This window comes from Polistes canadensis, unplaced genomic scaffold, assembly GCF_001313835.1.
Source record: "Polistes canadensis isolate GaletaPanama2010 unplaced genomic scaffold, ASM131383v1 scaffold_7, whole genome shotgun sequence".
In the NCBI taxonomy this organism is placed as follows: Eukaryota; Metazoa; Arthropoda; class Insecta; order Hymenoptera; family Vespidae; genus Polistes; species Polistes canadensis.
In genome coordinates, this window is record NW_014569554.1 from 287,927 (window position 1) to 315,082 (window position 27,156).

The 27,156-nt window shown below is 33.4% G+C and overlaps 6 protein-coding genes across 7 annotated transcripts; 3 read left to right on the forward strand and 3 right to left on the reverse strand.

Annotated features, from left to right (window-relative positions):
• The first annotated feature begins 96 nt into the window (after positions 1–96).
• LOC106790130 (probable hydroxyacid-oxoacid transhydrogenase, mitochondrial) lies at positions 97–2,954 on the forward strand. 2 transcript variants are annotated; one of them, XM_014754856.1, is made up of 8 exons: positions 97–352; positions 482–593; positions 977–1,240; positions 1,324–1,556; positions 1,638–1,871; positions 1,961–2,123; positions 2,211–2,492; positions 2,743–2,954. In XM_014754856.1, exons 1-8 carry the CDS (start codon positions 300–302, stop codon positions 2,824–2,826), a joined length of 1,425 nt encoding a protein of 474 aa, XP_014610342.1. In that variant the 5' UTR covers positions 97–299; the 3' UTR covers positions 2,827–2,954. The 2 variants fall into 2 exon arrangements, with proteins under 2 accessions (XP_014610342.1, XP_014610350.1); XM_014754864.1 differs by having other exon boundaries at positions 98–352; positions 436–593.
• LOC106790143 (maternal effect protein oskar) lies at positions 2,570–20,979 on the reverse strand. Its single transcript, XM_014754875.1, has 6 exons — positions 20,969–20,979; positions 5,648–5,823; positions 5,349–5,551; positions 5,046–5,247; positions 4,873–4,967; positions 2,570–4,776 (listed from the first exon to the last, which is right to left on the reverse strand). Exons 2-6 carry the CDS (start codon positions 5,721–5,723, stop codon positions 4,141–4,143), a joined length of 1,212 nt encoding a protein of 403 aa, XP_014610361.1. The 5' UTR covers positions 5,724–5,823; positions 20,969–20,979; the 3' UTR covers positions 2,570–4,140.
• LOC106789878 (glyceraldehyde-3-phosphate dehydrogenase 1-like) lies at positions 6,554–8,198 on the forward strand. Its single transcript, XM_014754408.1, has 7 exons — positions 6,554–6,631; positions 6,705–6,828; positions 6,904–7,019; positions 7,206–7,463; positions 7,579–7,739; positions 7,802–7,996; positions 8,081–8,198. Exons 1-7 carry the CDS (start codon positions 6,554–6,556, stop codon positions 8,196–8,198), a joined length of 1,050 nt encoding a protein of 349 aa, XP_014609894.1.
• LOC106790152 (glyceraldehyde-3-phosphate dehydrogenase 2-like) lies at positions 8,402–11,650 on the forward strand. Its single transcript, XM_014754886.1, has 5 exons — positions 8,402–8,508; positions 9,795–9,891; positions 9,969–10,208; positions 10,296–10,550; positions 10,632–11,650. The coding sequence occupies exons 2-5, from the start codon at positions 9,814–9,816 to the stop codon at positions 11,058–11,060; spliced, it is 1,002 nt and encodes a 333-aa protein (XP_014610372.1). The 5' UTR covers positions 8,402–8,508; positions 9,795–9,813; the 3' UTR covers positions 11,061–11,650.
• On the reverse strand, positions 11,861–16,148 carry LOC106790127 (ralBP1-associated Eps domain-containing protein 1). The gene is made up of 5 exons (XM_014754840.1): positions 15,877–16,148; positions 14,348–15,623; positions 14,191–14,255; positions 13,739–13,946; positions 11,861–13,649 (listed from the first exon to the last, which is right to left on the reverse strand). The coding sequence occupies exons 1-5, from the start codon at positions 16,123–16,125 to the stop codon at positions 13,465–13,467; spliced, it is 1,983 nt and encodes a 660-aa protein (XP_014610326.1). The 5' UTR covers positions 16,126–16,148; the 3' UTR covers positions 11,861–13,464.
• On the reverse strand, positions 16,457–18,529 carry LOC106790160 (protein lethal(2)essential for life-like). Its single transcript, XM_014754896.1, has one exon. The coding sequence runs from the start codon at positions 17,510–17,512 to the stop codon at positions 16,673–16,675; it is 840 nt and encodes a 279-aa protein (XP_014610382.1). The 5' UTR covers positions 17,513–18,529; the 3' UTR covers positions 16,457–16,672.
• Positions 20,980–27,156: the final 6,177 nt, after the last annotated feature.

A 27,156-nucleotide genomic window follows, 5' to 3' on the forward strand; every position in this document is an offset into this window, starting at 1 on the left:
ATCGTAACGAAAAAATGCATAGATCCGTTCTTGATACGTCCCTGTTATGAATAAAATTATGCGGGTCTAATCTTACGCAAGGCATATTACTGACAAGTGGAAGGCAATGAACAGAGAAAACAACCAACAGGTCGAACAGCAGTCGTTGGAAAGTCTTCTAAACTAACAGACACATACGGTGCGATACTTCGTTATTATAATTTGTTTTATTCCTCTCCTTTTTTTGCTTTTACTAAAAATTAACGCTCGAAGATACCAATTAATATTTATTCCGTCGTTTGTTCGTGACTTTTGAAAACATGCTTCCAAGAAGACGAGTCGTCGAGCTGCTTCAAGTTATTTCCTCGCAATCGTAAGTTACATTTGATTATTGATTTAAGAACTTGATACGATCTCTATCGCATTGCATTTACAAATGAAAGAATTTTGTGAAAGGTAATATGATTTAAAAAAAAAACAAATATTATTTCGACGTCGTCAGATGCAGATGTCCAGCGCATGGAAATCCAGGAGGAATTACGCCAATAATCGAACATGGAAAAACTCGTAGCACTACAGCCAATACGAATCCTTCAAAGGAATACGCGTTCGAGGTGAATTTAAATAATCTACAATTGTAATCATTGGTTTTTTTCATTGAGCCAATTTCTTCGCAACGAGCACAAATAACAAATCGATCGTGCCATGTAGAATTGTGCAACGAACGTTTTGATTTCGTAAAGAAGATTGATATAGCTCTAACAGTAAATAATTATGATAAATTTGTGATATCAAACTATGCAAACAAAATGAATGAGATAAGGCAAGAATCATTGACGTTTATCTTCATTTCAAATGATAGACTATAACATAATATTGATACTCTCTCATACAAAGTTTTTCTCAACGTTTCAAAGCGAACATCTATTAATGATTAACATTAACGTACGATCAAATAATCTTTTCCCTTTTTCTAATATTTAAATATTAATTTCAGATGGCGTGTTCGACCGTTCGTTATGGCATCGGAGTTACAAGAGAACTGGGTCAAGATATTCAGAATTTAGACGCAAAGAAAATATGTTTGATGACCGATTCGAATTTAGTCAATCTTCAACCGGTTAAAACTGCAATCGATAGTTTGACTAAATACGGGATTGAATTTGAAGTGTACGATAAGGTTCGGGTTGAGCCTACGGAAGGGAGTCTTCAAAATTCGATAGAATTTTCTAAGCGAGGAAAATTTGACGCTTTCGTTGCGGTATGCGGTATAATTTATAGTATTGTTCGTTGAAAAAATTCGATAAAAGGAATATTTATAATAATATTATTTTTATCGCATAGGTTGGAGGGGGGTCGGTAATGGACACGTGCAAAGCTGCTAATCTTTATAGCAGTGATCCTAATGCCGACTTTTTAGATTACGTTAATGCGCCGATAGGAAAAGGAAAACCAATTTTAGTCAGTTTAAAACCACTTATTGCAATACCAACGACAACGGGTACAGGCTCAGAGACCACCGGTGTGTCCATCTTCGATTATCGACCTCTCAAGGCCAAAACTGGAATTGCAAACAGGTGGTAGTTTAATATATATATACGAGTTTAATCTAACATTAATTATTACATTTATTTTTTATTTTGTTTTCTTCTAAATAGAGCTCTGAGACCTACCTTGGGTCTTATCGATCCAAAACATACGTTGAGTTTACCGCAAAAAGTTTGCGCTTATTCCGGCTTCGATGTACTTTGTCATGCTCTGGAATCGTTTACAGCAATACCGTATACGGAAAGAACACCTTGTCCACCGAATCCGATTCTACGACCAGCATATCAAGGTAGCAATCCTATTAGCGATGTATGGGCCAGATATGCTCTGCAAGTAATGCGCAAGTAAGAATTCAATTATTATTTTACCCTTCAAACTTTTTTATTTGTCTTCTTTATATATAATATTATTATTATTTCCTTCTATATTTGAGGTATTTCGAGAGAGCAGTATATAAAGAAGATGATCTCGAAGCTAGAAGTAACATGCATTTAGCTAGTACCATGGCTGGTGTTGGTTTTGGTAACGCTGGTGTCCACCTTTGTCATGGTCTTTCATATTCTATAAGCGGTAACGTTCGTAATTTTCAACCCGAAGTGAGTTCTATTAATTATTTGAATATATTAAAGTGAAGAAAATATATTAAAAAGAAGAGAATTATATATATATGAGTTTGTTATCAGGGATATACCAAAGATCATCCTATAATACCTCACGGTCTCTCAGTTGTTATCTCGGCACCAGCCGTTTTTTCTTTCACCGGAATTGCCTGTCCAGAAAGACATTTAGAAGCTGCTGAATTGTTAGGAACTGACGTTAAAGGTGCGAAACGAGCTGACGCTGGAGAAATTTTAGCAGACACCGTTAGAAAATATATGCGCGTAATGAAAGTGGAAAATGGTTTGACGGAACTTGGTTTCAAAAAAGAGGATATTAATACTTTGGTTAAAGGAACTTTACCACAGGTAAAAATAATTTTCTTCCTATTGATTTTTGTATCTGTCGATGATTCAAACAAGGAAATGAAAATACTTCGGAAGTGTTACGAGAGTATGAGTGATTTATTGGTCACCATACTTGCTTGGTTATTACATACATAACAATTTCGAAGATTATACATTCGTTAAATTGTTCACATCGCAAGTTATTTATTACAGAGCTGTATTGTATTTTCTTATTTTTATAAATTTGAAACAGTTGTATCTTTCTTTATAGCATCGGATAACAAAATTGGCGCCACGTGAACAATCGGAAGAGGATCTAGCGAAATTGTTTGAAAATTCATTTACAATTTATTAAACCAAGATGCTCTATCAATATTATATGCATCATACTTCTGTAATTTTTATACATGTTTATAAATTGTCACGAATAAAAAAGAAACTATCTTTGCAGACGATGGCAATAGCTGTTTCTTTATATGTGAATGTATATATATATGTTCGTTGTACGCTTAAATAGGATATAATTATAAAAATTAATTCTTATTATAATGCGACTACAATCGATATTTCCTTTTTAATATCGCTCATTGGAGAACTTTATAGTATTTAGAATAGTACAATTAAAAGTATTATTATAAATATTTATGATTAGAAAAACATTAGTATTACGGCGCCTTACTTGATAATAATCAAACGGATCGAAAAAAAGTGCCTCGATTTTCTTCGATCCGTTGATAGACATTTATTTTGAAAATTTTTTATCTCATACACACACACACACACAATATGATTTGTCTTTATAAAATTTATAAATAATTGCCGCGCAATTTTTCGACACCTAAGATAATTATGACTCATTACAAAGAATATATAATAATTTCTTGTAAAACTAAGAAGTCTAATAATTTTATATGCGAATAATGTAGAACGTGGCAAAAAAATTCAAGATCATGCGCGATTGACTGCGTAGAAATATTGCTCCATATAAGAAGCTCGTACGAATAATAAACGAACAATAATCGTGAGGGTCAATGGGTAGAGAAATTTAAAAAATAAGTACATTTTTATGAGTGTATCAGTCTTATAAGAATGCCGCAAACATTTTAAATTTCTTTACGCCATTGTTAAATTAAATTTATCAATATAAACTTTATTTATACCGTGCTGCAAGGGTATTGTTCGTTATTCGTACTTACGATGTATTTTTTCAATTAGCAAAACTAATTTCTCACTTGATCTACGAGCCGTGAACAATTTTCAAAGGACAATAGATCCGATGAAAATAGGTATTTTCGTCTACGTTATCCGATATATTATATTACAGCGTTACTTCTACACTTTCAAATTCGATTCTAATATTAATAGTAATGATAATAGTATTAATACTGACAATAATAATAATAAACATTGAGAACACGTATAAAATGCAAACATGGAGAGAGAGAGGAGACTTCGATCAACTTGCAAATAAAATTCGCAATACGATCACATCGATCACTGACGTTTCAAGCGTCTGATAATCCTTAAAAAGCAATCCGTTACGAGCGCAACGGATAAGGACGTCGAGACAGTCGAAACTTTAACAGTTGATCTTGTATATTTTTATAAAAAAATACCGCAACATTTAATCAATGCCAAACATTTAAATAAATAACAAGTAAGAGTAAACTCACAATTTAGCGGTTAACGCTTCCATCGCGCGCTTTCGTCCATTTTTATTCCACAAAACGTAAGGATGCTTACAACCGGAAACCATGCGCGCATTTAATTGAAACCACTGGTATTGCGTGGTAAAATTTTCATCCGTAAAATATTGAAAAAGATCGATTATTTGATAATGGTTGTCATCGACGTTGTCGAGACTTTTATTTTCTGAACAGTTCAAACATCGGATCCAATTGTTGAAAGAATAAAGAGTTGATACCTTATTAACGTGCCCGTGCAAAGATAAATTTGCCAATGGTGGAATAGTGCAAATTTTGATTGCCGAGTTGGAGAAGGCAAATTTATATTTTAATACCTTTAACAAATTTCTCATATTCTTGATCAAGTCGTACGAAGTATCACCGTTATAAATATCAACAGCTCCCAACATGATAACAATTTTATTAGAAATGCATTCCACCTTGTTCAATCTTTTGATGCAATCGATTATCGTTTGTCCCGATATGCACAAACCGCAATGAAGAGCCATATTTCCTGCTTGACGCCATACAGGTAGACCAAGATATCGTATGACCAGTTGTAGAAAAAAATCATCTCCTATAAGCTGATGACTGAGAATAATCGGTTCATAAATCGTTTTCTAGAAGAAAAAAAACACCAACAAATATATCTTAGATAATATTTCATTTTCATTTATCGAAAGAAAGAATATGTGTGTGGGATCATCGATACGAACCTCTTTTATTGTTTTACATGCTTCGATAACCACAATATTCTTGTATTCGTTATTACGTTTTGTAGAGAGCCAATATTTATTACAATTTCCATCCTCTATAATATATAAACTTTCATTATAAATGTTCAATTTTTGTTAATAATATCTTCATTCCAATGCGGAATATATTTTACCTGAATTAAACGAATACAAAGCAGTTAAATTCTGATTTCCGTTTATCGTAACATCCCGTCGTTTGTTATATATCGCATTATCGTTGAACCAAACTTTCTTTTTATCTTTATATTCTATTTTATTATTCGAGTTACCATTATTACGAGTAATATTATTGAAGTTTTTTGAATCAAACGGTATAAAACGTTTGTAATGCTTTGACTAGAAAAAAATAAAAGTACAGTGCATTTACGGTAGATTTGAAAAGATATCAAATATAGATATTTCGATTCAATTAATTGTAAAATAAAATATTCATTTACCTTATTGGCCTTGTAATTTTCTTTTTGTTTTTGAATTAAATCAACTATATGTCTAATTTTGGGATCATTTACTAGCAACGTTTCCACCCCATCGGCTCTTTTAATAGTCTTCAATCCGTCTACTTTGTCTAATAAATCTTGTAAACTAGAAAATCCTAATCTTATGTAAGGTATTGGTTCCCCGACTATCTTTTCAAATTCATCTGAAAGTAAAAATTTGTTAAGAACAAATAAAAGTGTCGACTTTGTAAGAGCTGATGATGTATGAGTAAAATGAAAATGGAATAAACTGTACTTACAATTTAAATATTTTATTGGTATGCCTCCTTTTTGAGAAATTATGCAAGACTTTATTAGTGCGATAGTTTCTTCCATATCGAAACATATTTTTAAAATATTAATATATTACATCGTGGTATCTTGCACTAAATTGAGCACAAGGGAGGAACTGTACTGTTCGACGATCGGATGAAGACTAAATCTCAAGCTCTACGAGAAACCTCATTAATTCTCTTAGGCGGTTAATACTTTCGTTCGAACTCGAACGTTCGATTCTTAGAATAGAAATTAGAATGTTTAGAAAAACTATCGCTCGTATCTCGTAAACATTTTTTTTTCACATATTGGGTAAAATTAAATTTAAATTATTGTATTTCACAATTTTGGTACTTCTCATTTAAGAGATATTCGAATATGGAAATAAATTTAATTTGAAATAAATTATCTCATTAATATCTCATTGTTTAGATCGTTTTTAAAAGCTTACGAAAAAATCTTACGGACAAATTTAGCAAAGAAAACACGTGCCGGATACTTTGATCTTTCTTTTTACATTTTTAACAATTTATAATTAGCTGAAAGACCCACACATGCGTTAACATGTGCAGAAAAGCTACAGTATGTTCTTTATCTACGTGATGCGTCGTCTTGCGTTCCAGACGATCTCAGAAATTCATCTTCTAAAATCAGTTTAAATCGTGAAAATAGAAGACACACGAGAACAAAAAAATAAACTTGAAAATATTATTATTAAAATTATTTCGTCCAATAAATCGATTCATCGAAATCTATTGTATATAAATTCGTACTATTTACTTTTCAATTATCTTTGCACACATTCGGAAAAGATTAATATTAATTAAAAATTACAAGTGTATTGAAAGAATAAGACATTCTTCGTTTACCGTAGTTCGAGCAATAAAATTATGGCTGTCGTTGGCATAAATGGATTTGGTAGAATAGGAAGAATGTGTTTGCGAGCCCTTTACGAGAAAAACGTTCAAGTATAATCACGAAATCGTTCGAATTCGTTTATAAGCTTTTTATAATTTTACAATTACATATAAAAAATTACAGGTGAATCTGATTAATGATCCTTATATTACGACCGATTATATGATATATCTTTTTAAATACGATTCTACTCATGGGATGTTCCCTCAACCTTTACTATGCGAAAATGGATTTATAATTTTAGATGGTTAGAAAGTAATCATATATTAAAATTATTTCAATTAAATTATAAATATTATATGTACGAAATATATAAATTTAGGCAAAAAAATAGCCACGTCACAAGAGAAAAATCCTTCGAAAATAAAATGGAAGGAAAACAATGTAACGTACGTGATAGAAGCTACAGGTATATTTACAACATTGGAGAAAGCTAGTGTAAGTAAATTATGGCAAAAAGTTGTTTAGAGTCATGACTGATACAATCTGAAATACGTACTACGATGAAATACTATAATTTACTATGGAGAAGCTAAATATATATTCATATTATATTTAATTGTTCTTATATCATTTCTTATTCGGAATAAATGTCGTGTCTAATTATAAATGATATTTTCTTAGCTACATATCGATGGTGGAGCAAACAAAGTGATAATTACATCACCTTCTATCGACGCACCTATGTACGTTTACGGAGTTAATCATAAATGTTACGATCCTAAAAAAGGAAATGTGGTTTCAGCAGCATCTTGTACGACTAATTGTGCAGCTCCCATCGTTAAAATTATGAATGATAATTTTGAAGTTTTAGAAGCTATGATATCCAGTGTACACGCTGTTACAGCTACGCAGAAAACTGTAGATGGACCGATAAATAAAGTGCTGGATCATTACGAAAATGATCTTTTCATTTTATTTTATTATAATAGAATAAATTTTTTATTTTTTAGAATATATAAACATTAATTATACTAAGCATATTATTTATTTTCAGTTATGGAGAGATGGAAGAGGAGCCTTACAAAATATCATACCAACGTCTACGGGAGCTGCTAAATCGTTAGCCAAAATTATTCCCTCTCTCAAAGATAAAATATCTGCGATAGCTTTTAGAGTACCAACAGCTAATGTTTCATTATGCGATATGACGTTTAGGTAACTCCGAAATTTACAAGAATACATCCTGTTAGATTTTGAAGATTCAAATACGTTTTCAGAATCAATAAGCCAACTACGTATGACGAGATAAAAGCAGTTATGCGAAAAGAGTCCGAAGGTGCATTGAAAGATGTACTAGGTTACACGGAAGACGATTGTGTTTCCTCCGACTTCAATCATACCATTTATTCCTGCGTATTCGACGCGAAGGCTGGCATTCCTCAAACGAGTACATTCATTAAAATAGTCGCTTGGTTTGTTTTATTTATCAAACATACATATAATTACTTTCATGTCAATTAAATATAATCTTAATTTCTTTTTTTGTTTTGTTTTAGGTACGATAACGAATATGGTTACGCGCATCGTATCGTTGATTTAATCGTCTACATGTACGACGTTGATTCCGGTAAAATTTCTCCACCCATAAAATCTATTTCCGAGGATGACGAATAATCGTACGAATCGTTATATCTTATTGTTATATATATATATTTGTTACGATGCGTTGTAAAGATATTATCGAAGAAAAAATTAGAAAAAATCCTTCCCTAATATGTATTTCGTTTGAATTCCGCGCTTTTATATCGAACGTCGATAGTTGGCTTGGCCGAAAATAGTCGAAGATAAACGAATAATTGCGAACCGGTGGAAGGACTTACGGCGCATTCGCCGGGAGCGTGGGGCGGCTTATATTACTGATTTTTGCCCTTCAAATGACACTGCTTCTGTGGTAATCGTAGTGCACGGATCTTGTTTTTCGAAGGTGAGTATATTTAAATATTACCAATTTTACCGCCACTTTCCATTTAAACGCCCTAATTCAGATCATTCGTTTTCAATTCACATTGCTTTTTTCTTTTTTTTCTCATATTTTTCCAACGATTCGATCGTACGATATTTTCTTCCTTTTTTTTTTTTAATCGCGAAAGAATTCATCTTACCGGCGTCCATTGTATGGAGGACGATCTCGTTTATGAAAGACGAATGGCGGATGATGGTCCATCCATTATTGCATCTTTTTGTATTTCCATAATACGTGAAATTGTGCACGTATACAACGCATCCGCTTACACGTAGACAAATCGCATATTTCCTTGAATGGTACGTGACGACGTTAGAAAGATGACGGTTACTAAGAAATAAAAATGACTTTTTCGATATAATCTACAAATATTCGATTAAATAAAAGAGCGAAATATCTCACTCGTGACGCATAGAATCTTCCAGAATAAAATTACTTTACTCTTGTAATCACAAATTCGTCATTTTAATTCAAGGTTTTTATCATATCTATCTGTATGATTTTTCTCTCTATTCGTTTTTTTAAAAATAGATTTTCTCTAGTGTTATAAAAGCATCTGCCCATTCTCAACGAAATATATAATACGTAGATATAAAAAGAAGAGATCAATATTTTCTCAAATCGTTTCAAAGCTTATCGGCACGAATGTCGTACGAATTGTCGAAATAACGAGAATCGTATTCGAGGTTATGTTTCAGGAATTTTTATATTCTGTCAATGTTAGTTTGACGTATGAAATAATCTGTTAATTTGGCATAAGAGATATCATTTAACGTCACCCATAGATTATAACGGAACTAATCGAGGTTACGTCAGCACTGAATGCTATTGTAACTACATATTGCATCTTGTTACTGTATTTGCGATTCATCGATTCGGTAACAAAATGCTATTTCCGACTTTTATCGATCCCTTAAAAAGGTCACATTCATCAGTCGTCAAGGGCATGCTCAAGGATTCGATAATTATTATTTAACCTTGCTCAACCTTCAAAACGTACCACCCACAATTTCATCTCTCGAAACTCTTATTGCAATCTTCGTTAATTTTATATTATCGATCATTCCTGATTAATTTTTCCTTTTTTTCTGACTTAACTTAAGCAAGAATGGCACAAAAATAATTGTGATATTATCTGATTTTGATTCGTTTCAAGAGATGCGTTCAAAAGTTAACTTCATTTTGTATAATATTACCCAACGATGTCTTATGATTAACGAATCATTTTTTTCTCGTGAATTTTACAGTATTTGCAAAGAAGACAATATGAGCAAAATTGGTATCAACGGATTTGGTCGTATTGGCCGTCTAGTTCTCAGGGCCTCCCTTGAACGCGGTGGTCAAGTACGTAAAATATTGTTAAAGAGTATTAAGGACCATTCAAAATTTTATACAAAAAAATATACTATTTTTTGTGACAGGTTGTCGCCATCAATGACCCCTTCATTGGTCTGGATTACATGGTATACATGTTCAAGTATGACTCCACTCACGGAAAATTCAAAGGCGAAGTCAAAATGGAAGATGGTTGCCTCGTTGTCAACGGCAACAAGATCGCTGTTTTCAGCGAACGCGATCCGAAAGCTATCCCATGGGCCAAGGCTGGTGCCGAATACGTAGTTGAGTCGACTGGTGTATTCACTACCATCGAAAAGGCCTCTGTACGTAAAACACATGTCTCCTTTTAAACATATATTCGATCGAAACTTTTGTTGTTATAATATTTATTTCTGTTGTTGCTCGAACAGGCTCACTTGGAGGGTGGTGCCAAAAAAGTCGTAATCTCCGCACCCTCTGCCGATGCACCAATGTTTGTCGTTGGCGTTAATCACGAATCTTACGATCCAAGCAACAAAGTCGTCTCCAATGCTTCTTGCACGACCAATTGCTTGGCTCCTCTCGCCAAAGTTATTCATGATAACTTTGAAATTGTAGAAGGTCTTATGACCACCGTCCACGCCATTACGGCAACCCAAAAAACGGTTGATGGACCTTCCGGAAAAGTATGCTTATCGTTTAATATATATAATATATTTTTTTTTATTTGAAGTATCTCTCTCAACGAGTATCGTTATTTTTTGTAGTTGTGGCGTGACGGACGTGGCGCTGCCCAAAACATCATCCCTGCAGCAACAGGTGCTGCCAAAGCTGTTGGTAAAGTAATTCCAGCCTTGAACGGAAAACTCACTGGTATGGCATTCCGTGTACCGGTACATAACGTCTCCGTGGTTGACTTGACCGTTCGCCTTGGCAAACCAGCCAGCTACGACGACATCAAGGCTAAAGTTAAGGAGGCCGCAGAAGGTCCTCTTAAGGGTATTCTTGGTTATACGGAGGACGACGTAGTCTCCACCGATTTTATTGGTGACACCCATTCGAGCATCTTCGATTCTAAAGCCGGAATTCCATTGAACAATAATTTCGTTAAACTGATCTCGTGGTACGACAACGAGTTTGGTTATTCCAGCCGCGTGATTGATCTCATCAAGTACATGCAGTCGAAAGACAACTAAACTCTTTTAGAGTTTTCATTGTCGTTTAAAACGTTCAATACTGATGTCGTTTCTCTCGTACGATCGCTTCTCTGCTGTTAATGAAAAACTCATACGGTAATTGTTATTAACGATCACAGTAGTTCTTCAGAGAGAAGTTTCAGAAACAACAGAAGTTATTTCGTCGATTTATGTAAGATGCTTCGTCTCGTCGCCCAGGCACAGTAGAACGATGAGATGATATTTAGGTGGTCATCATTTGTCGCGAATACAAGGTACAAATTAAAAATTGTAATAGAGCAGGCTCTAAATTTTATCTTATTGTTATTTAGAAATTAAAGGAGCCACCTTTCGATCGGGTTAACAGTTAGCAAATGACGTTATAAGATGACCATTAACTTACAATTAGAATTGTATCGCATTGGTATGATAAAAGCGCACGTAACATATCGTTCTTCAAATCCTCCTCCTTCCCCACCCCTTTTTCTCTCCATTTTACTGTGCATCCACGGGTATCACATGATTTGTGATTTTCTCCCTATATGTCATTAATAATTATTTTTCATTCTCGCATTGAAACGAATAAAAGATTGTTACGAAAGTGAAATATACGTTTTCTTTACTCTTTCTACAGACCTTTTAACTTCGAACATTATTAACTGACATCAAAATACGTCGACAATTAACATAAATAAATATTTAATCGAATTGAAGTTAACTCTTTACGTATAAATAGATTTTATTTATCGATTTTCTATGAGTTTATCTCTTGAGTAATTACATATAGGGTCTGAAAACATACATTTATACTTACTCAATAATGTTGCTTGCAAAACCATCTGTCAGTAAGAAATTTATTTCATCAAATTATATTTACAGACAAATTTATTCCCTATTTTTGCAATCAGAATAATCGAATCTAGGTGAGAACATAGTGGTGTATAGCCTTTTACAGAAATTAGTTTAAATCTACAAGCTTCGACGTCGACTAGAGTGAAGCAAAGAACATAAGATGCAATAAACGATTTAACGATACAATAATATCGAAAAGATCAAGGAAAATATCTCGCTTGGATCAGTGGGATAGTAAAATCTTGCATTATATGGCACAAATATAATAACGTTTCTTGTAACTTCATAAAGAATTATACAAGATTCATAGAGAACATCTTAATAGTTTCATTATTTTTTTTTTTGTATCAACAACAATAAAATGGATTATTTCATTTCACCACTTAATTTGCATTCTTCTAATAGACGACTTTTAAAGAATTAATAGAAAAATTAATATTCTCTCTGTGTATATTCCGATCACGGACATTTTGTTTTTTCTTTGCGATCGGGTCATTCTTTTATTATTCTGTTCCTGCAGATTTTCTTCCTTTTAAAGTTCTTCTCTCTCTTTCTCTCTCTTTCTTTCTCTTTCTCTCTCTCTCTCTCTCTCTCTCTTTCGCCTTTTTGCCTAATTCTGTCTAATGTCTAAAATACTTATATAATACAATAGCTATCACGAAGTAAAACACGATTTAGTAAGACTTTTTCTTAGTATCACGATACTAAGCTATATCTTTCATGCAGTGAAAAATTTGATTGTACAGCGATACGAAAATACAAGTTGACTTTCTTGTTAAAAATGATACGAACGTGATCATTAATAATCTTTGCGTAGGTTTCTTTGCACGTCGTCGAATTTTAACGATATTACAATTTTATTTCAATTTTTTCAGTCTAACATCAGCATAATTAAAATACACATAAATGAACGCACAGAAGTTTCTACGCGAAGACGACAATGATTACGTTTGTACGAATTTATCATACGTCTTTTTAATGAATAATCTAATTTTGCAGTGTACATTAATAATAAATGTAAAGCTTAAACTATTATTTTGTCTTTTAATAAATAATTTTTTGCTTGAAGGATATTCGTCCATAATATACAAATGTTTTGGAATCAAAATTTTTCCAATGCTACAATTTTAATGAGAGGTGGGGGTAATTATAAGCTACTAAATAGCTTCTTTTTTTACACCCACAATATAAAGAACGTATAATAATTTCCACAGGATTCTTTTGAAAAAAGAAAAAGACGCCTACCTAAAATATAATCAAGAACTTGGCGTCTTAGTTATCGATGCGTCAGCATTATAAAAGTATATATATTTTTGCACTGTAGGATCCTGTAATGACAGGAAGTAGTAACTCCGATTATTGTAGAAAAAGCGGAACACTACCGCAACATGATTTTTGTTCGAGCCTTTTATCTTTCATTCGCACAATTGACTTTGACAGATATACATATAAACTATACCGTCGAAAGAAGATCAATTCTAGACTAGGTACGACATATTAAATACATGAGTTTACATTGAAGAATGGAAAACGTTACTTCGAATGTATGTACGAGAAAATATAAATGGAAGGATCAGACCAAAAGCATGAGTTTCGCACGAAGATTTATACGTTCTTGTAGGGCGCTGGCTAATTCGCGCGTCAATTCTTCACAGACTAGTCGAAGTTCTGCATTCTTCTCTCGCAATTCTTGCAAAGTTAATTTCTTACCATCTTCTGGGTCATCTTTAGACGAATCTTCTTCCTCGAGCTCTCGTTCTAATGTAATTGATAATAATATAATTCAATATGTTCTCTCTCTGATTCTAATACAAATATTATTCATTTATTGATTTATTTCGACTTACTCGGACTGGGTTTCCTATAAATTTGAAATGCACCACAAACTCCTGTAAATTGTTGAGACTGGGAAATACTGTTCTCCATGGAAGGATTTTCAGGTAATTCATTCTTTGGAGAAAAATGAGAAAAATCAGCAACAAAACCTTGACTTTCGCTCAGGGTCTTCTGAGCCTCCCCTTCGCTTTTTTGGCCAACCAGTTTTCGAGGTGAAGTCTGTAGCAAATACGAACGATAAATTTTCTCAAATAATTAACTTCCTTAATTGCTTACCAGGACATCCGCATTAAAGTAATGGTGATAAATGTACAAAAAAAATTGTAGAACTTAAAGATGTTTATATATATCAAAAAGAAAAGATAGATTAATTTACATCAAAATAATAAAAAGAAAACTATTATAAATTTTAGATTAATTAAATCAAATGAAGACGTATAAGTTAACAGATAGAGGAACTTACGATTCCTGGTGAAATTCTTGGCGGTACGAGCGGAGGTGCTCCGAGGAAACTTTGACCATTTTTCCCTACAAGAACGTGCACACATTTTGAGCAGTGATAGATTTGCTTTCTCAGCTGCGAATGAAAAGTATCGCAGTATACTGGTAGCAACATGTACCTAGTTTGTTAAGATCAAGACTAGAACTTCGTGCGTGTGTTCTATAAGGCCTAGGAGGTGGTGGCGGTGGTGGTTCCTTCTTTGGAGTTACTATAACAGCATCTTCGGCAGATTGTGGTGGTTTTTTAACAAGCGGTCGCTGCACCAAAGATGCGGGAGAAGGTTGCAAATCGTCTTCACCTAATGTGGTACAACTGCTATTGCTACCATTGGCCCCAGAAGCCAGAATAGCTGCTTCAGGTGTTAAACGAAGAGCTACTGGATGTAAAATCTTAGGATCTCGTTCGACGGCAGATTTTTGAAAATCAAAATTAACCAATTGTAGTCCAGGACTCGTGAGAGAGGTAGTTGTACCAGTCGGCGAATCTACGAACTTGGTCCATTCCTTATTCTTATCTCTCATATTTACTGAATTAGGTGGACTGCTTTGGCACTTGGTCGTCGATGAAACTGGTGGTGGGGCGTTTGTAGTTTGCATTACTAATGGAATTGATAAGGACGGAGGTAAAACATCGGGAAGAGGTACATGATTTCTTCTGAGGACTACCAAATGCATAGCTACATAAAATTCTTGCAAACTTAGCGCCCCATCTCTGGTTACATCCGCTAGCTGCCAAATACGTCTCAGTTCAGCTACGGGAAGTCTAGATTTTTCAAAGAATGTTCGAGCTACTGGTCCAGCCAGAAGTCCTTCTGGATCAGACTGCAATTGCGCGAATTGAGCAGCATAATAATCGCGTTGTTCGTCGCTTATAATCCACACCTCTTCGGGAGGAAAGCCAGAACAATCTCCTTCTCCTTCGCCTTCATCGCTGCTGTGACGTTCAGAACTTTCCTCTTCCGTACCTAACAATTGTCTCTGCTCTTCGGACATAAGAAGACCCTCCCACCCCCCAGAAACGGCATCCAATATTGTATCTCCTCCCAATATTCCATCATTTCTTTCTTGAGTTACACTATTGGTTGGCGTTGGAGAATCCGTACTTCCACCGGTTTCTCGTGGAGATTCTGCTTCGCTCTCACTTTCTGTTGTGCTTTCAGGTACATGACATCTACTTTTGATACCTCTCGTCGAATCCGTACTCCTCCTACCCTCCTCGTCTCCAGAAGTTGGCCATGTAAATCTTGGCAGAGATATAATATCTAGAGCAGCCGTTACCATATCTCTACAAACATCCAGCCCGGCTTGATGAGCTGCCACCAGTTTAAGGACAGCATAGAACTGTTTTTTACCTATATGAGTTGTACCTTTGATTCCAATGCAGATGTCTAGTATCTGAATAGAATGAAGAAGAAAATAATAAATCAGATGAGAAAGCAATTAATATATGCAGATATACATTGAATTAAAATTCATAATTTATTAATCATAAATATATAATTATGCAGTATCAAGTACGGATAAACCTAACCTTCCATACTTATAATACAAAATATGAAAATATTTAAAAAGCTAAAGAATTATTGAAACGATCGTCGCGAGATAAGGAAATATAAAATTTGAAACGTAAATAGAATAAAAGGCTTACCTTCATCGTGACGTCTCGCGGCAAATTTGCAGAGCGTAAAAGCTCGGCTACTTTAACAACCGATACGCTGTCGCTGTCAGCGTTTTCGCAGCAATATATAAAAATATCGCCGTAATAACGATGTTCGGTAGCTGTCAGATGAAGGTTCGCCATCGTTATCGGATCCCAATCCATCTTGGCAGCGTTACACAAAACTCCTTCCTTGTTTCTCACCAGGGGCTGGAAACTCCTCCTGTTTTTTGAAGCCATTCAGTTAGTTCCACGGAAATAAACTTGTCTAGATGGTACTAGTGTCAATAGTGACAAGATGGCGCTGAATAATGACAAGAAATACTCTATATTTTTGTTCCCATATAGTAACGAACAATCCAAGAATTATTTTCAAATTTATATTACTACGAAATAATAATCGCGAAAAGTGTTTATTCTCTTTAAATAAATTTGACTCATAGTAAAAGTTTTATTTGTTCGAAAATATAATTAAAATCTATCGGTGTGTTTTCATGGGGAATTTTAGGGCTCGATAATGGATACACTTTTAAAAGTTATTCTTTTCAAAGAAGTATTTGAATATTTGTGATTTTCATATTTATTAAGAGAAAATATTTTGTCTGTTGTTCTGTAAACAAAATTGAAGACAAATAATTCAGCAATTGAGTTAATAAGGTACGTTTATTCGATATTAACTTTATTTACAAGTAGAAAGATTATGAAAAAATGTAATATATTGAAAGTAGCGATAAATGAAAAACGACATATAACGACATGTAATTCCTAATAAGAAAAATTGAAATTTTCATTTCTTTTCTTTCTTAGATTCTTCTCTCTTACATTCTTCTCTCTTACATTCTTCTTTCTTACTTTCTTCTTTCTTACTATCTTCTTTCTTACAATCTTCTTTCTTACATTCTTCCTTCTTACATTCTTCTTTTTTTGCATCCATTTTTTTTACTTCCACTTTCTTGGGCTCTTCCTTCTTGGATTCTTCCTTCTTGAGTTCTTCTTTCTTTGGTTCTTCCTTCTTGGATTCCTCCTTCTTGGATACCTCCTTCTCTTCTTTCTTTTCTACTTGTTTCTCTAGAATAGCCGGCTTACCAGTTTGTTCAATCTTTATCGTACGCTCATTCTTTTCTTTAATTATTTGGGCCTTTCTAGGTGCGATAATACTGAGAACACCGTCCGACGATAAACTAGATGATACCTGATCAATATCGCATTGTTCAGGAATCATATATTTTCTAGTAAACTGTCTCGAAATCCAACCGTGTTCGTCCTTTTGCTCTTCATGTTTGGCTTCAACGATGACATATTTGTCGGTGATCTTGACGTTTATTTCATCTGGTTTGAACTGTTTTACATCCAAAACCACTTGGAACTTATCTTTATCGGCCTTAACCGTTGACGTACCATCGTCGACGTTTTTTCCTCTACGCAATAATTCGGCCCACGGTCTATAGTACAATAAAGGTTTCATCATTCTTCTCTCTAGGTTTGGCATCCGCAAAAATTCTTCCTGAACCATTGGATCCAGCAGTTCATTGGGATGAAGTCCGAGTCCGAAATTTTGATCGAAAAGACGATGAGGACGTTCCAAATCTTCCCACCAATTGGAAAAAATTAATGGTATCAGAGACATTCTGCCTTCTTGATTAATTTATCAAATTTCAATGGATCGATTAACTTTCAAATGAATTTCTTTCTGTTGTCACACTTTCTTTATTACTTTCGAGCGACTGTTAGTAACTGCCTGGCTGCGCTGTTATTTCCACTTCATTTATACGGTGAGCCGCCGGCCGTCCAAACGGCAACGTATTCTATGTATTCAACACGTCGGATTTCTTCTCTCGAGGGGGGTGAAGGAAATGAGCTAACGAGAATCTTCCAATCGAATATTCTTCAAAGACGCACTTTGTATTATTTTTTTCTTTAACATTTCTCTTTTTCTTTTTCTTCCATATTGCAGCAGCAATCATAAGACGCTGCTCGTCGATAAGTTGCAAGACTTCAAATTGAAAATTATCATAATAAATAAGAATTTAAATCAAAATGGTATCATGTTTCTTGTCTTGTTTATATCTGGTATCATCATTTCAAATTTCAATATATCGTTATTCATTTCAAAGGCTACGTTGTTTTCTTTGTATTAAATATCCGTTTACGAATGAGATAATTAAAGAATAAAAATGTAATTTATTGTAGATTTATACCGAATGTGGATAAGTTTAGCATAGGAGTAAGAAAATGGTAAAGGATTCGTATGTACTTTTGGTACGGTATGCGTCGCTATCAATTGCGACCGTTCTATTTTGGTCGTACTCGACAAAATCGATCTTTCTCGATGCTTCTAAGCGTGCATATAGCATGTAACTAACTTTAAGTTGATTCTTCGTGTTGGGTCGCTAACTAACCGTAAGCGCATTTAACGTTACAGGTCGAGAAGTTTCTATTTCGCGAACTATTTGAACTCTCCTCTTTATAATTAAAACCGAAACCCACAAGGAAGAAAATTGAGTAGAGGATTTTCGAAATGAAACGTTTGTATTTTTGTACAAAGATGAAGGCATTAGATCGCTATAAATATGCTTCCATATACATATATGAGCCGTTTATTTTGAAAGTGGCATAAGTCACTTTTTCAAAAAACCGAGTTAATGGCAATACTAATTACAACTGAACGGTATCTTTTCATTTTCAATAAAAAAAAAAAAAAAAAGTGGCTTATACCACTTTCAAAATAAACGGCTCATATATATATATATATATATATATATATATATTATATCGTATAAGCTATAAGTAAATAGACGGAATTTTACTTATATAGAAAAATGAGATGTTATTTCGACTGTTATACATACATATATTACGTAAATACATCGAAATACGAGGTGAGATAAAAGTTGCTTTCTCAATTCGCTAACAAGCTATTTCAAATTAAACGATTAATCGATATTCATATTTATGTAATTATTTTAACCAGCGCAACCAGCGCAGTGATGACTTGGTAAAATTTTCCTGTAATATAAGTAGAGTACATTATAGTATTAAAATAATTGTTAATTAATCGAAAAAAATGAGTATTGTTGATTAAAAGCACTGAGTATATGTTCGGAGCACCGTCTCCCTCGAAATTCACCGTTGAGCTGGGTCATTGTCATCTGTTAAAGTTTTTTTGTTAAATGTTGTTTATATGACTTTCCGAAAGTTGCGCATGTGTATAAAGGGAATACTATTTGTAATAAATAGGATTTCCTTTTTCGAAAAGTCATATAAACAACATTTAATAAAAGTAATTTCATAGAAAACAACGTGCCAGTCTGAAGGTGTATTTCAAAGAGGACGGTACATAGATCATATTTTCCGAGCTTTTAGATAACAATAGACACATTTCTATCGATTAATTAACAATTAATTAAGGTATAGAGAATACAGTCTTGTTTTCTACTAATACTTATAATTATTTATACATATATACATTGTTTTAAATATTATATATCTTTTATCGTACTTTGAATATTAATTAATTTCAATATTATGTTTCATTAGATGAAAATTTTACCCTCAAAGTCATCATTGCACAGGAACGTTAAAATAATTACATAAAAATGAATACAGTATTCTTTGATAGTATTATACCTACTATTGCCCACTGATGGTGTTAGTAGTAACTACGATGAATCTGGTTAGATAAAAAAGGAAACTTGTGAGATTCTATGTACTTCTGTATTCTTTGGTATTACCGACTGGTAATATATTTGATAGAAACGGGTAAAGAGCGGTAAACAGTTTCCAAGATAAACCGCAGTTAAATTTATGTGTTTTACTTATAATAATAATCATTATTATATATTTAACGTTTATGAGATGAAAATTATATTATAAATTATATATTGCACTTTTTCCTATGTTCATTTATTATTTTTATTAGTTTTCTATGTATCATAACTCATTTTTTTTATAAACATTCACAATGAATGTATTAATGGAAAGAGATGATAATTTTTTTGAAATAAATTTTTTGGATGCACAAAAAGTAATTGCAAATTTAAAAGATCTATTAAAAATGATGTAATACTAATAATAATAGGACTTAAACATTAACGGAGGAGCAACGTTAAAAGACTGTTATTCATTTTCAAAAAGTCATTTATCTTTTAAGCCTAACAAAGAAAAAAAAAGACATCGATTATGCGAAGCGCAATAAATAAGATCATCTCGCCTCAAGCCAGTGATTTATCGAGCATCGATTTAGAACTATAACTATATTCAAAACCTTGTTCTCTCCTGAGCATTTGCATAATGAGGTTGATGCGCTCAAGGTATACATATACTAAACTGTTTAAATTTAATTTAAAAAAGTCACGGATGGAAAAGTCAGACGATCATTCCGAATTACGAAATAATCAAATTTGTTCATTCTATCAGAGAATACATTATTTTTATGATTCATATTTCAATTGGAAATATAAATAATAACAATATTAACAAATAATTCCTATCTTGTTAATTTCGTCGATTTCATCTATCAAATTAATTTCGTTGAATATTCGGAATAAAAATGATCTCAATGTAAATATTTTAATCGTAGACAAAAAATATGATAGAAACTATAGATCGTAATATAAATGATGATTCATCTTATATAAAATCATTTAAGATAGATATATATCTTTGTTCGGAAGACAATGAGGCAAACCAATGTGATGGTATCGATATCGAAATAGAAGATCGAGTGTTTGATTCTTCCATCCTTTATGTATTTCGTAAGAATTGGATGCAGGTTGGTGCATAATAAGTAATACTAATGCAACATTCGTAAAAGACGAGGTTCATAGAATCAAGGCGAAGAAATAACGCGAAGAACGCGTTGCTGAACGTGCGAATATACTTTAGCAAGTAATCAATGTTAGGCGAACCAGCAAGCAAGCAAGCCAGCCAGCCAGCTAGCAAGTTAGCAAGCCAGCAAGCAAACAGGCAGGTAGCGTGAAACGAGCCGCTATAATTAATGTACGTCAATCCCGGAACGCTTTTGCAAGAGTAAATGCCACCGATATATGTATATTTAATGTGCGATACATATAAAACGTTGTACACTCCCCCGCGATCGAAGGCCAACCGCTATCACTTTGGTCCTAAAGTCCCGCTATTATTTTCTTTCCTTATTTCCACGACTATCTTTCTCTATCTCTCTCTCTCTCTCTCTCTCTCTCTCTCTCTCTTTAGAATATTTTATCTTGATTTATTATTTTACCTCCCCTCTCTCCCAACTTTATCAACGAGATTATTTTCTTCTTACGGAAATACGTTTACATAACTTTGTTATAATATTTTTTATATCAAATTATTATACGAGATTGAATTAATTTTTTTTTTTTACATCTACAACGAATTGTAGATAACAATTATTAATAACAATTATTTCGGATTTTTGATTGTTTTTTTTAAGTACACAATAGAGTTATAATTTCAAGGTAATTCGATAATACAGTAGGGTAACTAAAGTGAAATGCCAAGTTGTATGAAGAGAGCGCGTTTGTTCTTATCGTCATAGCAAACCTCGGTTTCTGCTACGAAATGTCACCTACTAGCACACTCGTGCCCTTTTCTTCTCTCTCTCTCTTTTTCTCTCTATTTTTTTTTCTTCCTATATACGCCGTCACGCACTCTAATTCGCTTTCCTTTAATCAAACCAATCTTCACATAATCATTTTCTTAACAGTGCTTATAAATTTGCTCGAATTTATGCTAACGTTCTAGATTACGTTTAATTAAATGTACATTTATAATTATGTATTTTTGTAATTTCATGATCGTAATAAATGAGAAACATATATTATTGATAAAGTTTTTTTTATGGAGATTTCTTTAAGCGATATTAATATTTAAAATTATAGGCTAATTTATAAAACACGATAATAAATTTTTCTATAATTTTTAACTACGATAAAAGTGATGGTTAACAAGCATATAATATTATTTATTCATATGTATATAAATCATATGTAGTTGATAAAAAAAAAAAAAAGAATTGTGTACACGACTTTTGATATATAATAATTAGTTTAATAAAATAATATATAGAAATAATCGATCAAATAATGAAATTAACCAGACTCATCGACGATAAATTAATGACTCATCGATGTGAAATATATGCGAATTCGCGTGTAGTAAAAAATCCTATTCGCTTATTGGTCCACACACACACACACATACAGTAACGCGTGATCGTCAAAGGGTTGGACGTAATTTATTAGAAAGCGGGCGTGGTCCTTGTCTAAGCTAACTTGTCAAACGTTTGACAAAAGAATAAGAACATTTTAGTTAGAGCAAAAAAATAAAAAAGAATCACGAGAGAGAAAAATAAAGAAGAGAATTATTACAAGAGAGTATTTTATGAGAGGATTAGAAAAAGAAAAAAGAAAAAAAAAAAGACAATATAATAGAAAAGGAAGTGATCTCGTTCGTTTCTATTTATATTTTGGCAGGACCTTCGTACGTGTTATCGCGTAAGATCCAATTAAGAAAGCGAAGGACACCGTTCCGATCCGTAAACTGTGTTTCCTAGCGAGAGATTGTTTTTTTTTTTTTCGTCACGCTTGTCAAAACGTAATAAATCGAGTGCAACGTTGTTTTATTAGATTTTCTAAATAAATAAAATGCATATTAGAAAAGTACATATTTTGTTTTTTTTATTTCTCTCTAAAGTAATTCAATTACCGAACAAATAGTTTCACGCGTACGTAGTCATTTTAATGTAAATCATTATTCGCACGCGAAAGATAGATCCACCGGACGATTATTATCTTGTTCGTGGTAAAAAAAAAAGAAGAAAAAAGAAACAAAAAAAATAGGCGGAGCTGTTGCGTCAGTGTCGTTGGCACTTTACGAGCTATGATCGATATCGGGAATGTTATTCGGAACGCGTGGGCGTTGGTCCTGTGTCTCGTCACCTTCAAATTCCATCCTACGATTCGAAAAGATCAAGAAAAATCATCGATGAAATATGATTCTCTCTTCTTCTAATGGTATCCGATGCAAGTGCTTGAATTTTGTCCCTTTTTTTTGTCTTTCCTTTGTCGAAAACAAATCTATCCTTCCCTATCAATGATATTTTTCACTGACAATTTCATTTAATGATTATAATATACTAATCGTAAGATTCCGTTTGAAGATGAGATAATACGATACGAGGACGTGTATAAAATACATCCAAGTGTAATTTATATGTGTCGTTACGCGTGCATAAGCACGCGTGAATCAGGGAGAATTGTCGTGCATGCGGTGCAACGCCTAGGACAGAACTTGCGCCAAAGGAATTACGAAATACGTTTTCCGATTGGTCGCTCCGCTCTGTGTACCACGTGCAGCTAATATTTCTTTTTTTTCTCTCTCTCTCTCTCTCTCTCTCTCTTTCCTTTTGATTTTTTCTTCCCCTTTTTTAACGAGAACCCAGGTTCCGGCTGCATTTATTATTATTCTTTGTCGAGATACATATATCGTTGTTAATTGGCGCAAATAGATAGGACGAAGCTATGGAAAAACAGCAGGATCTTCGATATAGATCGAACACGAAATTATTATCTTTTCTATACGCGTTTTACTTTTCCTATTATTCTCATCTAACCGCAATCGAAATAGTTGTTACCTTTTGTCGGCTATTTAAACGATGATCTATCGATAGATCGTTATAGATCATTATACTACTTATATGGATTTTCTTTATCTCCAGAGAAAATCTAAGTAATTTTCACACTTTGTTAGATTTAACGTGCTAACTGTTCTATCAATTAAGATTTATATAGCATTATACGTGTTTGTTTCTAATGTTTCTTGTTGTTCGATGTTTAGAGATACTAATCATATTCCTCGAATGTAAACCTGAATGTAGATTCTCGAAATGAAATATTGCGAGGAAAAAAATTCAAACAATTCTAATAATTTTTCAATCGGTAAATTATTTGATTCGATTAAATTAGTAAATAGTACTCGTATCCCTAGTCTAATAGAAACGAAGAAATACGAAATAAAGTTACACGGTATTTCGAGATAATATTAGAAGAAAAATCTAACGCGAATAGATTTGGTCGTAGAAACGTATTGAAATAGGTTTGAATAAAAGGTTTCGAAAGGGGACCAGATGCCTCGTGTGCACGAACCCGTGATAGTACCATACTATGGATCGTTTCTTGTGCAAGCGATCTTTTAACAATGAAGTCGGCATGCTGCCTAGAAAATAGCCTGATAGATCGAAGCACGCGCAAAACAACAACCCCCCTCTCCCTTATTACTTTTCCTTACCCTTGGAAGAAGGAAGCTTCTAAACGAGATCGATCATTATACGCAAACGCTTTGCAATGGCAACAACACGGATATCTACATTTATTCTTTCACATTTATTTTCAATATATTTCTCTTCGATTATTTTCGATCTAAACAACGATCTATCTATCCTTTTTTTCTTAGAAATAATCAATTAATTATTACATAGAATAAAGATCACTTTCTGTATGTGAAATATATTTCTATTCACAGATGTACAAATTTATATATATATATAATAAAAATAATATATTTGTTACTTATACAATATTTCATGCACGCATTATTTCGTTGCATTGTATAATTTTTCTTTAAATCTATTCTTATTACAGATGTAAAGAAATGATCAATTTTAGGATCAGTTAGGGTAAGGCATTGTACGAAATGCACGTTCTTTCTATTTCGTAGAAGAAGAAAGAACATTGAACTATTGCGATTACTAACGAAGATAATTTCTAATTACATAGAAACGTTTTTGATTGCTTTATACGCGACGACGTGTGAACGGTCTGCCAGGGTGGTCTTGCAGATTAAAAGGTCGCACGCCGTCTTCTCTAAATTCTTGTAAGAGAACAAGAAAAAGGAAATAAAAAAACAAAGATTGTTGAGAAACGGAACATTGTGCGTCATGCTACTCGAATTTACGATTAATGTTTTTTCATTTTCTTCTCTCTGATTATTTGTAACGTATTAATAGAGAAATAAAAAGAAATGGAGAGAAAAATATTCGAAGATCAGCTGGACTCGCGAGCTGAGAAAATTCAATCTCTTTCGGTTGCTCGAGTTACAGCCGAAATGTTTAGTGCATTTTATTGAAAAAAAAGAAGCAAATTTCTTCTCATGGTTCTCTATACGTTCGCGCAAATACACGAATCGAATGATATCGAGATCGGTAAATCGGTAGTCGAGATCTTTGACTTGATTCGTACGACGATCGATATTCGATAGACGCTAAACTTTCAGATCGAACTGATAAATCTTACGTCGAGAGACTTTTTCTTTTTTCCCTATGTAAGCCAACGTGGATAATAAAAGAACGGAAAGCGAGTCACCTTGTAAACGAGTGGGTGGAGCAGAAATTTCGTAGGAAGCCCTTTTCGATAGGAAAACTTTGTTATAGTTTCGAGATATCGATCGTGTTACGGACAGTTAACTCGACAAAACGGCGACCTGACGTTTTCGTGACGAAACCCGATGACTCCGATGATAAAATTATAAACGGGAGCAGGCGCAGCCCTTTTGAAGCTTCCACAAAAAGAAGAAAACAAAGAAGAAGAAGAAAAAAAAACAAGAAGAAGAAAAAAGAGAAATTATGGAAACAGTTTGTAATTATGAAAATTATCGGTTCGTAATTCTGCCTTTACGTGAATTAAATTGCAGATTATAATCGATATATTTTTTCATTTTTTTCTTTTTCTTCGTGATTATTATGGAGGAAAAAATAATGTGGAGAATCGGTAATCGAGAGAAAAATTAGGGGACAACTCGGGGAATATTGAAAGCTCAAAAAGAAAGTCGATATTTCAATGGCTTATAAACGTGTCAAGACTATTATTACGTAATAATGGTGAACCAAGAAAGAGAGAGAGAGAGAGAGAGAGAGAGAGAGAAAAATGGAAAGATCGTTGACGTGCATCAACGACGGCAGATTTCTGTTTTCTATTTGCAAAAGACACCCACGAAGGCCAATAAAGAATCAATACGTCGGGCTTGAGAATTACGAGGGAAACGAATAATTGCGTGCAGAAAGACGCGTGTTAGTATCGTTGATACCTCTGCAAACGATAATAATAATCTTTATTAATATTCATTAGTCGTTGGAGAAAATTAAAAGGATTACCGAGTTCAAAGGTTTCCTTATGCGTCTATTAACTCGTGAATATTTCTTTCACATAAAAATAACCATTCTCTAATGCTTGTTATTTAAAATTGTGAATATTTGTTCAATTAACAACTTATTAAATTATTTATTCAAAGTTTTTTTTATATATATGAAATTAGATCGGTTTTAAACGTCGATTGCAAAAGTGTTATTCATTGATGTTGAATTTCGATTAGATATTATGGGTACTTGAAATATACCATCCCGTATGCAATATTACGAAACGATTACGATATTCTCGTAGAAAAGTACGATATTAGAGCTCGTCTAGTAAGAAAAAGAAGAAGACGAAGAAGAAGAAGAAGAAGAATAAGAAGAAAAGGTGAACGTAGGTTGGAGATTCCGATACAGTTATACGGTTACGTCAGTTCACGTGCACAGAAATGAAAGGTGGTAAAGCGCGATGTGGCCCACCGTTCTGCCGTTGTCGTCGTCGTCGTCGTCGTCGTTGAAAAGATAGAAGCCAAAAGAATAAAGAAAGGACAAACTTTAGGAAAGGTAACGATCCATAAGTATATTCATTTTGCAAAAAAGATCTCACTTATTTCTAATTAAGGCGATAGATCTTTCTAATGCAGCATCCTTCATCGATCTAAATTATTCGTCATTATTTTCATTTAAGGTAGAATATTGTTTATTGGGGTTTTATCATATAATAAAGCCTTCACATTCGAAATAATTTGATAAAAAATGTACATACAAAAATTGTATATATAATTACCAATCTTAATAAATGAATAAATGAAAAAATAATAAAAGGAAGGAGAAGACGAAGAAGATGAACACGCGTCGGTGTCAAACGAGATTCCAGGAAAGAGAGAAAAGGGAGAGGTGTCGAGAGGAAGAAGAAGAAGAAGAAGCAGAAGAAGAAGATAAAAAAGAGAGGAAGGTGGTGGAAGAGGAGAAGAACAGAAAGTAAAAGAGAGAAGCTGTGTACGTTTATCTGGCTGTCTCTGCGTGTGTGTGTGTGTGTGTGCGTTGCTCTTCATGATCGAGGGTCACCTCTCCTTATTCCATACTGCCGTGTGGTGGTTCTATACTCGAAGTTAAAACGATTCTCTCTTTCAGTTGTCGCT

Coding starts and splice junctions, on each gene's coding strand:
- LOC106790127 (XM_014754840.1), bottom strand. CDS start 16,125: ATGGCTTCAAAAAACAGGAGGAGTTTCCAGCCCCTGGTGAGAAACAAG. Junction 14,256..14,347: donor TCTTGATCTTAACAAACTAG/GTACATGTTGCT, acceptor ACGTTCTTGTAG/GGAAAAATGGTCAAAGTTTC. Junction 13,650..13,738: donor TTATAGGAAACCCAGTCCGA/GTAAGTCGAAAT, acceptor CAATTACATTAG/AACGAGAGCTCGAGGAAGAA.
- LOC106790130 (XM_014754856.1), top strand. CDS start 300: ATGCTTCCAAGAAGACGAGTCGTCGAGCTGCTTCAAGTTATTTCCTCG. Junction 594..976: donor CAAAGGAATACGCGTTCGAG/GTGAATTTAAAT, acceptor TATTAATTTCAG/ATGGCGTGTTCGACCGTTCG. Junction 2,493..2,742: donor TTAAAGGAACTTTACCACAG/GTAAAAATAATT, acceptor CTTTCTTTATAG/CATCGGATAACAAAATTGGC.
- LOC106789878 (XM_014754408.1), top strand. CDS start 6,554: ATGGCTGTCGTTGGCATAAATGGATTTGGTAGAATAGGAAGAATGTGT. Junction 7,740..7,801: donor TTATGCGATATGACGTTTAG/GTAACTCCGAAA, acceptor ATACGTTTTCAG/AATCAATAAGCCAACTACGT. Junction 7,997..8,080: donor TTCATTAAAATAGTCGCTTG/GTTTGTTTTATT, acceptor GTTTTGTTTTAG/GTACGATAACGAATATGGTT.
- LOC106790160 (XM_014754896.1), bottom strand. CDS start 17,512: ATGTCTCTGATACCATTAATTTTTTCCAATTGGTGGGAAGATTTGGAA.
- LOC106790152 (XM_014754886.1), top strand. CDS start 9,814: ATGAGCAAAATTGGTATCAACGGATTTGGTCGTATTGGCCGTCTAGTT. Junction 10,209..10,295: donor CTACCATCGAAAAGGCCTCT/GTACGTAAAACA, acceptor TTGCTCGAACAG/GCTCACTTGGAGGGTGGTGC. Junction 10,551..10,631: donor TTGATGGACCTTCCGGAAAA/GTATGCTTATCG, acceptor TATTTTTTGTAG/TTGTGGCGTGACGGACGTGG.
- LOC106790143 (XM_014754875.1), bottom strand. CDS start 5,723: ATGGAAGAAACTATCGCACTAATAAAGTCTTGCATAATTTCTCAAAAA. Junction 5,552..5,647: donor ACCAATAAAATATTTAAATT/GTAAGTACAGTT, acceptor TTTTACTTTCAG/ATGAATTTGAAAAGATAGTC. Junction 5,248..5,348: donor AAAATTACAAGGCCAATAAG/GTAAATGAATAT, acceptor ATTTTTTTCTAG/TCAAAGCATTACAAACGTTT.